The sequence below is a fragment of the Pseudophryne corroboree genome, chromosome 6, assembly GCF_028390025.1.
Source record: "Pseudophryne corroboree isolate aPseCor3 chromosome 6, aPseCor3.hap2, whole genome shotgun sequence".
Classification (NCBI taxonomy): Eukaryota; Metazoa; Chordata; class Amphibia; order Anura; family Myobatrachidae; genus Pseudophryne; species Pseudophryne corroboree.
The window spans coordinates 518,186,762-518,200,379 of NC_086449.1; the positions used below are offsets into that span (position 1 = coordinate 518,186,762).

The 13,618-nt window shown below is 41.8% G+C and overlaps 1 protein-coding gene across 1 annotated transcript in view; it reads right to left on the reverse strand.

The window, feature by feature from the left end:
• Positions 1-1,362: 1,362 nt before the first annotated feature.
• Positions 1,363-13,618, reverse strand: part of MYRFL (myelin regulatory factor like) — a 250,541-nt gene continuing 238,285 nt past the window's right edge. Inside the window, exons 24-25 of the mRNA XM_063927477.1 lie at positions 3,621-3,695; positions 1,363-1,767 (exon numbers count right to left, since the gene is read on the reverse strand). Coding sequence (XP_063783547.1) covers positions 1,681-1,767; positions 3,621-3,695 — 162 coding nt within the window. The 3' untranslated portion in view covers positions 1,363-1,680. The remainder of the gene's footprint in view (positions 1,768-3,620; positions 3,696-13,618) is intronic.

Genomic DNA, 13,618 nt, shown 5'->3' on the forward strand with positions numbered 1-13,618 from the left:
ATGGTGTACCTTGGCAATTTTAGAATTTTGTTTGGCGTGCCCCGAATTGAAAAAGGTTGAAAATCACTGAACTAGGGGGTCATTCCGAGTTGTTAGCTCGTTGCCGATTTTCGCTATCCTGAGATTGGTTGCTAAATGCGCATGCGCATGGTACGCAGCGCGCATGCGCTTAGTTATTTAACTAAAAACTTAGCAATTTTGCTGGTGTTCGTGCGGCGCTTTTCAGTCGCACTGCTGATCGGTGAATGATTGACAGAAAAGGGGCGTTTCTGGGTGGTAACTGAGCGTTTTCCGGGAGTGTGCTGAAAAACGCAGACGTGTCAGGCAAAAACGCGGGAGTGACTGGAGAAACGGGGGAGTGGCTGGAGAAACGGGGGAGTGGCTGGCGTGTTTGTGACGTCAAACCAGGAACTAAACGGACTGAGCTGATCGCAATCTAGGAGTAGGTCTGGAGCTACTCAGAAACTGCAAGAAAATATTTAGTAGCAATTCTGCTAATCTTTCGTTCGCAATTCTGCTAAGCTAAGATACACTCCCAGAGGGCGGCGGCCTAGCGTTTGCAATGCTGCTAAAAGCGAACTCGGAATGAGGGCCCTAATGCAGTAAACAATATATAGACATATTCTGTGTAACACAGCCAAGGAATAAATGTAAAGGCCCCATACACTACAGCGATATGTCTGAGGCTGAAGTCGGAGGCGATTTCCCTTGAACTCTCCCAGGAGCTTCCCGGGATTGATTCCATAAGATTTGGTACATTTTGCATGCAATATATCTTATGCGATCCCAGCCATGCCTGCGGGAACCAATATATCACGAGTGCAGCACTAACGGTCTAGGAGAGCCGATCCGACCCTCACGGGAACACGCATCAGATCGGAAACACATCCAAAATTCCCGATTTCACCCGATATATCAGCCCGAATACCCAAAATTGGATGAAATCGGGCATTATCGTTCTAGTGTATGGGGCTCTTAAGGAATGAATCCAATTGAACGTATTTCTTTTAAGAACTTTTATGGAAGGGGAAGTGCACACGATGGATCAGGTATTCATTTGTAAAGCTTCTGGTCTCAGCAAGTGCATAAAAAAATGGGAAAAATCTGAATTTGGGGAAAGTTGCAGTAGTCAAATATTATTCAAATTTAGTTCACATGCTGTTAGAAATACTGCATGGAGAGGGCTGAGAAACTCTGAAGCCCAGAAAATCATGAATATTTATGCAACAGGCTACTTACTTCATTCCCCTATAGCACACACAAACTAATGTCACTAGGGTAAATATAACATACTTAATGTACAGTACAGGACAATGTAATAAACAGTTTATTGAAATGTAGAACAATGAACATGTACAGAGGATAGTTCCTGCCTATGTGGCACTCCCCTTGTTGAGTTCTTGGAGGGGGAGGTCCCAGGGACAACGTGCTGTGAATTACATCATTATGGCTCCACCACAACTGCAAAATGATGCAGTTTGTTGCATTGTGCAGTGGGAGGTAAAGCCACAATGTAGCAATTCACAGTGAATCATGTAATCTTAGGTCCCTGCCCACTTTCTGTAGCAGTGGACGGGATGATGTGGGAGGGTTGTCTAATCTCCTCTAAGAGCTTCTCAAAATTCGAGAGTCTCCTGGACATTACAGGAGAGTAGGCAAGTGTGGTACAGATGGACAGTTCTATTTGCAATCTCTGTAAAAATACAAATAATAGTCTGTGAAGAGGAATCCAGCAAAGTTTGGATCTGTTGCACAGTTTGCAAAATCCTAGAGAAAGAAAGAGAGAGATGTAAAATATAATTCTGTAAATAATACTAAGCAGAGCTGTAATGGCCGACCTTGTGCCCTATACTGTAGTAGAAGATTGTTCTTCCTAAACTACATATATTATGCATTTTCTCTTTAGTTACATAAATTATAACTGATAGCTAACAGTCCACAATAAGTCATATGAAACCTAAAGGGCCATATACACAGGAGAGATGTGTGCTGAGCGAACTGCTTAGGACACATCTCTCCTGCCGCTCAGCACAGCGCGATGTGTGCTGAACGATGCGGGGGGAGGACGGGGGCCGCTCATTTCACCCAGCGGGTGAAATGAGCGACCTGCTAGATTGGCCTGCATGCAGGCTCAATCTAGCAGCGGCGATAGCGATGTGCGGGGCCGCGCATCGCTATCGCTGAGGGGGCTACACACGGGTTCACTACGGCTGGCCGGCGGTCGGGCTCCCGGCGACCAGCATCCCGGCGCCGGGAGCCCGACCGCCGGCTTACCGACAGCTTGGCGAGCGCAAATGAGCCCCTTGCGGGCTCGCTGCGCTCGTCACGCTACGGGCACGGTGGCGCGCTACGCGCGCCACACTATTTTATTCTCCCTCTATGGGGGTCGTGGACCCCCACGAGGGAAAATAATTGTCGGTATTCCGGCTGTCGGGCTCCCGGCGCCGGTATACTGAGCGCCGGGAGCCCGACCGCCGGCAAACAGAAGACCACCCGCTACACACGAGTGATCTGTGCTTAGATTTTAAGCATGGATCTCTCCGTGAGTACCCCCTTAAGAAATATAACATCATTTCTTTCTAATAGTACCTAGTGAAGTCAGCCAGATACTGCGTATCAAAGTAATAGTTATTCTTTTTAAATTTGACCAGTGATAAATTGCCATACTGAGAAGGGCCCACCTTCCTTGTCACAGTAACTTGTATAATATACATTTTTCACAATTGGTAGATACGTAGGGGCTCTTACAAACGTTTGCCTTGGGGCCTACAATAGATCTAGTTATGCCCCTAGACCTGTTCATCGTAATATGGTATAAAATGAACTTGAATGTTACATAATATGAACTGGGGCACTGTAATGTGACAAAATATGAAGTGGAGGTACTATAGTGTGGTACAATAAAACTGGGAGCACTGTCATTAGGCATAATATGAACTGGTGACAATGTACAGTATGACAATGTGAACTGGGGTACTTTGCTGTATAATGTGTACTTGCAGCCCTACAATGTGACATAATGTAAACTAGGGCACTACTAGAGGGCATAACATGGACTAGGGCACTTCTATGGTTCAGAAAATGAACTAGAGCACTATTATGGGACATACATTTAACAATTGTTGCAGGGAATAATCTCTTTTGAAGCATTTGGACCTCTTCAAAATGTTACCATGGAGCCTAAAAAGTTCTGGCTATACTCCTGCTCTAGGGGCTAATGGTAAGTGGCTCCTTCAAAACTGAAAAAAAAAAGAAGAAATGTGGCACCTATAGATTATTAAAACTAACATTTGTGCTCTCTTATGTTTCATTATTGCGGCTAGAATACCAACTATGGGTAGAACATTTTCTGTACCCAAGCATTTTCAATTTTGCAAAACCATGTAATTCAACATACAGGTACCCTATAAATGTCCATACAATATGGATTCAGATGTTAGGGACCAAAATGGACAGATCAACAGGACTACATTTTAACCCAGGAATGATTAAAAACTAGGTGCAATCTGAAATCTGTATTTCAGTCAAAATATCTCAATATACAGTAGTGTTGACAGTGCTGCTGTTGAGGATTTGCCACCTCTATGCTGAATACAATTTTCATACATAAATTAACTCACCGGAGTAGCCACACGGAAATGATATTCACTGTCAAACAGCTGGGTCACTGGGAGAATCCAGTGATGCTGCAGACCCTAAATGGTAACACAAAATACAAATAAATTATTATAATGAAATTCATGCAAGAAATCCCACTAGACACTGACAAACCTCTTTAACCTGCACTAGCACTTATGGATAAGATTTTGTTAATGTTCCTTTCCTCCCAGTCAGGGCCAGTGCTAGGGTGTACGGCGCCTTCCTGCAAACTATAAATCTGCACCCTCCCATACTCTACAAAGGGACAGCGTGCGTCGGAAATGGGTGTGTGGTCTCACAAGGAATGGGCGTAGCCACACAATACTACCCCATTTAAATTTATGCCACACAGTAGCCCAATCGTATTCACATTACACAGCAAGTAGTAGTGCCGCTTATACATAATGCCCATAGTAGTAGCACCCTGTATACGTAATGCCAATAGTAGCTGTGTCTCTTATAAGTAATGCCCATAGTAGTAGCGCCATTTACATGTAATGCCCATAGTAGTAGCACTGCTTATACATAATGCCCATAGTAGTAGTGCTGCTTTCACATAATGCCCAAAGTAGTAGTGCAGCTTATATGTAATGCCCATAGTAGTAGTGCTGCTTATATGTAATGCCCATAATAGTAGCACCATTTTTACGTAATGCCCATAGTAGTAATGCCGCTTTCACGTAATGCCAATAGTAGTAGTGCTGCTTATATGTAATGCCCATAATAGTAGCACCATTTTTACATAATGCCCATAGTAGTAGTGCCGCATTTACATAATGCCCATTGTAGTAGTGCCACTTATATGTAATGCCCATAGTAGCAGTGCCACTTATATGTAATGCCCATAGTAGTAGTGCCGCTTTTACGTAATGCCCATAGTAGTAGTGCTGCTTATATGTAATGCCCGCAGTAGCAGTGACACTTTTACGTAATGCCCATAGTAGTTGTGCCGCTTTTACACAATGCCCATAGTAGCAGTGCCACTTATACGTAATGCCCATAGTAGCAGTGCCACTTTTACATAATGCCCATAGTAGTAGCATGCTTATATGTAATGCCTATAGTAGTGGTGTCACTTATATGTACTGCCCATAGTAGCAGTGCCGCTTATATGTAATGCCCATAGAAGCAATGCCGCTTATATGTAATGCCCATAGTAACAGTGCCGCTTTTATGTAATGCCCATAGAAATTGCACTTATACACACAACCAAACCCCCCTTCCCCCCCCCCCCCCCCCACACACACACACATACATACACACACACACAAATTGCAGCCTGGTCCCATGCAGCCCCATCCTCTCAGTCCCGTGTAGCTCTGCATCCTTTTCAGGTCCGGAGAACCCCGCTGTCACAGGGGAGGGGGAGAGAAGGCTCCAAGCTGCTGGCGCTGCTGCCTGACATATAGTGTGACAGGCACAGCAGCCGGCAGAAGCAGCAGCAAGGGGGACAGGGTGGCGCAGCAGCGGGGATGCAGAAAAGGGAGAGCACCTCTACAGCCTGGAGCCTACCTGCTCTGCATCCCATTGCTGAGCGGGTAGCGCCGAGCCTGCTCCCAGTCTACAATCAGCCATAATTTCTAGGGTGTTCCATTTCTCTTGTAAACCCAGCTTTCCCCCAGGAATGTGAGCAGGGGTGTGAGCCAGAGAACCAATCACAAGCTGCAATCAAAAGACTTCAGTTTGTGAATGACTGTCCTGCTTATAACATGGCCTTTGCAGTCATAAAAGTGATTAGCTAAATTGATTGATCCCCAGAAAAATCAGCTGCATATAGCAGACCCTGTGGCTCTGGCTAGGGGGAGAGGAATGTTAGTAAAAATCTTGTCAAAGTCAAAAATATAACATAGAAAGAACATACAAACTCTACACACATATAAGTTGCTATACTTGCAAATACGCGCAGCGAGCACAGCAATATATGGTAACACACGCATTTACACGGACATGCCACAGAGATGGATTTGACACTTATTTCATACAGTACATAATTATAATAATATCAAGCGCCAGACATCATGATGATTTAAAATTATATAATGAAGTAATGTCATGTATGTGTATTATTTGAACGAAGCAAGATACACCTGTCATATTTGGTATTTAAGCAACCAGATTAATGTGTAGATTCATTTGATACTTGTTATTAAGTTGTAGGACATTGCAACAAATAGTTATGATTAAATGTATGAAAGCTAAAATCACTTTTATTAGAACAATAGATATTCCAAACAGGCAGTGGACAGGAAGCTCAGGCCAGCCCCTTTTGATGTCTTCAAGGTTGAACCTGTTTAGCATACAAATAAACTAGTGACTCATCATGAATGAGAAAGTCCCCTCCCCCAAAACTAGATAACACATTGCAGAGACACACAGTTCTCAGTTGCGGTTTTGTATCAGATGATGATGGAGTTGCTGCCAGATCAGTTCCTGTATTTATTTGCTAAGAGAGAGAGAGAGATATTAAGAGGAGGATGCATTGAAAGATATGGTAATTGTATCACTAGCCTGTAACTGTATGTATGTATGTATGTATGTATGTATGTATTAAGTGCTTACTGTATGAGTTGTAACCATGTAACTATAGGCTGTACATTGTAATACAGGTATATTGAATCCATATCCTTTTAATAACAAATATATACATCAATGAGCTTTGGAACTCAGATAATGTGTGGGTGTATTGTTTTCTCTTATGGGATGCAGTGTTTTGCTATGTATTGCGCACATTCATGGCACATGGTAATAAGAGGTGCAGGCGTTTACAATATATATTAGAGCGGGCATTTTAAATATTTGTAAGGAAACAATTTGGTATTTACAGATGAGGGCTCTTTTGGGATATCATGGTCTTAATGATGCACTGTACATTATAAACGCAACGCTGTGGTCGATCAGCTTGTGGTGGACGCATCCTGACGCTGAGAAAATCATATCCGTGTGTTCTGTTGTGTTATCAGTAAGCCAATGATATGAAAATTCAAGGGACAATGTGTTTCTCATAATATTTAAGATGCTAAAATGTATTTTTATTGTTGCAAAACAAAGTTCAAATAAGTCATATTGTGTTTGATTCAGATTGGATTGTTTATCTGTTAAGTAGGTTTAAAAGTATGTTTAAAAGTTGCTGCATAGCCTTGATATAGTTTTTTTTTTTTAAACTCAGGCTTAAAATAACTTCTGGTGCTTGTATAATGTGTGATTTCTTTGTGACAAAGGAAGCCGCATGGTCTATCCTCCATTTTGGACTAACCACATGGCCTGTCCACCATTTTGTGTAAACCTCATGGATGTGGAAGGGGGAGGAGCAGTGGCCATTTTAGGAAGGTCACTTTCTAAATTGCTGATTTTCAGTCTGCTCAGAACAATCAGTTTCCTTTGTCACATCAAGCACCATTTATGAGTTATCAATGCATTTATTTAACCCATGCCATAGTCAATTACAAATAGTTTCAATTGGGCCTAGTGAGAGTAAATGGTGAGATAAATGTTTGGCTTGGTGTAAGAAATTGCACACAGAAAAAAAAATACTTTTTTTTCTTCTTCTTTCCCAGGATTTAGTTAACTCTCTGTTTGCTATAGGATAGCCATTGAAATGCAAATTAACCTGTGTAACTGCTTTTTTTTTAGCAGTGAAAAGCACATAGCTTTGATATGCAAATAAGAGGTAAAGTGTCTCATAGGAGACCAGTGAATGGTACATAAATATATTATTATAATTATGTGTATATTTACATCAGTATATGTTCTGCAAGATAGCTATCCAATCTGAATCATATCAATTAAATTATTGATTATTGCATTCATTTAGATCTGTGTGAAATCGGATACATTTGTTGCTATATAGTTAAAACTGAAATAACAGTATTTAAGGAAGTAAGTGTAAAGACACAAATGCAGTTCTGGCATGGTTGTTAAGAAAAAACTGGGTGTTGTGTTAAGTGAGCGATTATAGTTAGTATTGCTCACATTTATAGAGATTGTGTGGTTTATTGAATTGCGTACGCACATTGGTACACGTGGTATGGAACATGAGGACAGCGTACAAAAACGTGCACGTGGCGCAAGGCCGCACACGTGGCATAGGGGTACGCACGGTTGCATAATTACGCAAGCTTGCATAGGGTTGTGTGAGCATAATAAAACCACACGATATTTGTTCAATTAAGGTGGGATAGTAGCCATGCTACAATAGCAAAAAACTACCCGGTTTCTAAAGCAGATTAGTTTTAAACTTTTGTTTAAACTGTATTGCCTCTGGGGGTAAAGCTGCCAATCAGAACGAGTGAAAATTTTCTGTACAGAAAAACAAAGCGTATTTGAGTGAGTGAAAGCAGAGTGAGTGGAGCTGAACCCAGGAACTAAGTGGTCTAAGTGGCTGGAGTGGTAACACTGGGTTAGTAGAGGCCCGGTGGCGTAGGGTTCGCTACCTTGCGTGATTAGAACTAAGTGGTCTAAGTGGTCTTAGTGATCCCATACAACTAAGTGGTCTGGAGTGGTCTAGGCTAAGTGGTCTACAGCAATCGTAGGGCATATAGATAACTAGTATCTATAGGCTGTGCTATTGCATCGCATGTCCGTGTGTTCTGCACAGCACAACGTGATACCATTGTGTCATATGCGCTGTGGAAGAGCATACGCAGACGTGATTGTATAGACAAAGGGGTTTTTCTTGATAACGTCGGGAAATCTCCCCGGTGGACTTCACTGGAAAGGGTGAAAGATAGTTATCTAATTTCTCTGTTTTTCACCCTACAAACAATTCCAGTTGAAAGATACAGAAAAGGAATTTTTCGCTGCCTCTCTTAGGAAAATATTCCAACAGAACCTCCACTGAGAGAAATCACGGTGCTGTAAGGTCTGATAGGAGCCCTAAGTTGGGTACATTGCCTCCGCTATTGACAGTGTATGGTAGTACCGGCCAACGTGGGCGAGAGTGGGTGGAAGCGCTCGGAGAACTTTCACCGTCGCCTTATATTGAGTATTTTGGTATTTGTGGGAATAGCTGAGAAGGCAAGAATCACAAATTATGGGAGCCAGTTGCTCAACTAAGGGACGTATGGTAGGCAGGGTTCAGGCAGAAAAATTGTGGCCGAAAGGGTCAGCAAGGTTTATCATGTGTGGAAAATATGGTCCACATGCTGAAGTTTTTTGCAATGAATGGTTACGTATGACTGACAAAGATAGGGTACCATTCCCTAGGGTGGGCAGCTTTGAACCAGAGGTACTGCAGAACTTAAGGATAAGAATATGTCTGATAAAATCCCGAAAACAAAGGGTCAGACATACAAATTGTTTAAACCTGTGGCAGCAAGAGGGGTTGGTGAGTTTGATCCTAAGGTATTGCAGGTGGTATGTCTAACCAAACTCTTATAAGACAAGAATGGAAATATAAGAACTGTTTGAACTTGTAGCAGCAATAAACAAGTAGGAAGAAAAAAAGAGAATGCAAGTACACCGCTATATGTAGATGTGGAAGCAGTTACAGCCAGCATACAAACTATAGAAAATATGAAAAATATGACTGTAACCTATATATGTACTAATTAATGTTGAAGTTTTATTTAGGAGGAGAAGGTGACCTGATTGTTTTCAGCCATTTCTCATGCACCCAGAGGAGTATCCAACCGGTAAAAGAAGAGCAGTAGCCTGTGGGGGAAGTGGCTGAGACCAGTGGAACAGGTAAGTATGGTATCATTTGTGTACATATATAGTAAAACCCAAAAAATAAAACAAAAAAATCAAGAAAGTAACGTCAGAAATGGAGAAAAAAACATGTCCGCACATTAGTATTTGCCAGTAGGAAAGCGGACAGAGACAGGGTAACCCCCGAGTATTTCTTTCAGTTACCATATAAGAAGTATTCATTCCTAGTAATGCCCCTAGTCAAGATGAGCTCGGGAATATTTGCTGGACCATGTACAGACCCTTAATACGGGATGAGAAGGATTGAATGAATACTTCGCATGACCTAGAAGCTTGTTAAATTTGTTTTTTTTGTCTTTTGCAGTAATAGAAATCTCTCCATCTGGATAAGACCACTGGTAAACACTAATTCGGCAAATGGGAGGTGGCTGTCTCTGTGCTAATTGACGGGCTCAATAAGGCATTGAGGGCAGGGTGCAGACTTCTTTGCAAAATTGGAAAGGGGTCACAGTAGCTAATCTTAGATAGTGTGCTATTGAACATCACAAGAATAGTGCTAGGCACAGAGAACGACAGGTGGAGAGGTTGAGGATGGTAAGTATACTAGCACATACAGGAAAGACCCATCAGTCCAAACCCCAGATCCCTAACGGTCAATAATATGTTACACTTATAGGAAGGAAGAGCATTTTGCCAGAGATTGTAGGAGTAGCAGAACACATAGTCAATATAGACCCCCTAGACAGAAAACACAAGCCACATTATTAAACACATAGACGGGACCAAGGGACATATAGTAAGGAATCACGAGCCATATAGAAAACACAGATTCGGGCAATGGGAGTAACAGGAACGGTGCAACAATACCCTTTGAGTAGACCTGCAGAGATTATGATAGGGCCCTTGCAAACCAAACATTCTTTTCTGCTGGCTGCATCGGCTCCGACTATTCTACTCGGCAGAGACTTATTGTGTAAAATGCGGTGTGTCATATATTGTACTCCTGAGGGTGTCTTCTTGGATATACCGGAGAACCATGCTCAAGAAGTACAAGATATACTAGACACCCCTCAAAGGCTAATGTCGCATTCTACTGTTCTAGATGCATGTCCATCACAGGTAGAGGAAATTATCTCACAGATACCGAGTTCCCTATGAACTTAGGATGGACAGGACACTGGATTGATGGCTGGGATAGTCCCAATAGCGATACGATAAACACAGAATTTTTTTTTAAGGGGAGTAGACCAAGTAGAGAATCACTTCCCCGTAGTGCCCAATCCAGTTGTCAAATTTTTATAAAATCTTCTCCACCTCTACAAACTCATCTGTCACCAACCACTATTCTATTTCTCTACAGTTTCCTCTTCATCTTTTGCGTTCACACAGGGTGGTACAATACATGGACCTAAGTACAGTTCAAACTCCACATGCCTAGGTCCTTCAGAGTTCTGCCCAAACCCAGTATATCTCAACAGCACGATAACACCAGTATTACTGCAGTGTGCCTTGTCATGCACAAAGGGTGGAGAATGGGAATACTGGTGAAGGGAAATTTTGTATAGACACTGATATGCCTGTTGGTGAATGGCAAACCTGACATTTTCTTTTTAATTTTTTTCTTCCTTCTCTCCTCTAGAGAGGTTTCTTTTTTTTTTTTTTTTGAGTTATGCTCATGGTACTCGACATTGCAAACACACGATAGTAAATTAAAATGAAAAATTTGTGTTCCCTACAGGAAAAGGAAGTCTGGAGGACAAAGGGGTATGGCCAGGAGTCCTCAGGACTGTGGACAGGTGGACACGGTAAGCCAGTAGCCCCCAGAGCATACCTTCCAAGTCTAGCTGAGGTGGCACACGGTCTGACTCATCTAGGCAAAGAGGGTATGTGCAGGCTGATGAGAGCCTACTGGTGTGCGCCAGGATTCTATTCTCATGCAGGTAAGAGAGCAATGACCTGTCTTACTTGCTTGAGGAAGAATATTGGTAAGGCAATACCAACAGAGCCATCCCATATCCCTCCTGCAGACGGATCTTTTCTGGAAATACAAATCGACTTCGTACAGTTAACACCCTTTAGGAATTATTGTTATGTATTGGTGTGCACTGATGTTTTCTCAAACTGGGTAGAGGCATTTCCTGCCGCCACGGATGCTGCTTTGTTTACCGCAAACAAAAAATTGCGCAGAAATTTGTGTGTAGATAATGGTACCCCTAGAAGTAGGAGCAAAGCTTGAAATTGTACTATTGTGATCATAGATACTGCCACTAGTATTATGTAGCATCGGAACCACTCCCAGATCTTCACTTAACGAACCACCCTCTTCGAAATTTGTTTTTGTTTTGGTATTTGTGTCTTTTTGGTTGTTTTTGGAAGACAACCTCATGTCATGATTGATCCGCACAATGATCAGAAATACACCAATGAGGTGACAGTACAGTACTTTATCGAGATGGGCCAGCATTTGAGAACTTGACAAAAGAACTTGAAACTGTTATTTTGCTGCTATGCCAAATACTAACTGTCTTGATTGTGAACCAAGAGACTGTGTGATTGTTCTTACGCTCAGGTTGCCTAATAGACAGGTGGGAAGGACCATACCAAGTTTTGTTGACAGCACTATCCCAGTGAAAGTAGCCGAGAGAGAGACTTGGGTCCACGATTCCCATTGCAGGAAAGTCGGAAGGAACTCGTAAATGGAGTGAGATCGTAAAAGTATCACCAGAGACTCTGTTCCGTGAAGACTGAGAGGCGGCACTGTTGAACACTACCTGAGCGTACTAAAGGATTGCAGAAAGACCAGTCATTGTAATTGATTTGTTATGAACAAGAGATGTTTTGTTCTATTTCTCTTTTCTCTCCCGCTGACAAACATTTTTTTTCAGGACATTATATTTTTGCGAGGTTTTTTTTATGAGGAGTCGTGTGTGGGGCTGGAACTGGTTCTGGAGGAAGGAGTGATTTCCTTATAGGATCCCAGGATTAGCCGATCAGTTTGTTAAAGTCAGAGAAAAATCAAAGGTCTAGTAGTTATGCAGTTCAGAGGTAATCAGGAACAATCAGACAATGGCTATTCACACATTGCAGATAAAGAGCTCATTAATATATGTGGGAGAAAGGTTTATGAGTGGCTGTCCCCGAACTCCGAAGGTTTATGTTATTTAGGAAGGACACTACTTATAACCCTTGTTCAATTATTAAACAGACCTAGCATACGTTCCAGAAATGGAAACAATGTTCAGAAAAATGATAGGAATATGTAGATCATGAAAATTTTATATGTCACTGTCACGATTTGTTTGTGTCTTCTTCATCTACCCAGCAGAACCTCAATCGAATCCAAACATCAGTGTACAAAGACGTAGCTACATGTATGTGTGAAATGTTCATCGCAAATCAGACATTATAGGCCAAAGCACTGTCCCAGCATACTCTATAGGTTGAATGTTGCCCCACACCCAACCAGTGGTCCCTTGACCGCCGAGTGCATATAAAGGATGTCTCGTCCTCCTCCCTGTCTTCCCCAAATATAGTCAAGTGTCCGATTTGCGAAATGAATACATACTTGTGTCTAGGTCACCGATTATTGTCTGAAATATTTCTTTCTTATGTTAATAATTGATGGCAGTTATTGTTTACTGCCAAAGGGTGGACTGTCGAAGGCCAAAAATATTACATAGAAAGAACATACAAACTCTACACACATATAAGTTGCTATACTTGCAAATACGCGCAGCGAGCACAGCAATATATGGTAACACACGCATTTACATGGACATGCCACAGAGATGGATTCGACACTTATTTCATACAGTACATAATTATAATAATATCAAGCGCCAGACATCATGATGATTTAAAATTATATAATGAAGTAATGTCATGTATGTGTATTATTTGAACGAAGCAAGATACACCTGTCATATTTGGTATTTAAGCAACCAGATTAATGTGTAGATTAATTTGATACTTGTTATTAAGTTGTAGGACATTGCAACAAATAGTTATGATTAAATGTATGAAAGCTAAAATCACTTTTATTAGAACAATAGATATTCCAAACAGGTAGTGGACAGGAAGCTCAGGCCAGCCCCTTTTGATGTCTTCAAGGTTGAACCTGTTTAGCATACAAATAAACTAGTGACTCATCATGAATGAGAAAGTCCCCTCCCCCAAAACTAGATAGCACATTGCAGACACACACAGTTCTCAGTTGCTGTTTTGTATCAGACGATGATGGAGTTGCTGCCAGATCAGTTCCTGTATTTATTTGCTGAGAGAGATATTAAGAGGAGGATGCATTGAAAGATATGGTAATTGTATCGCTGGCCTG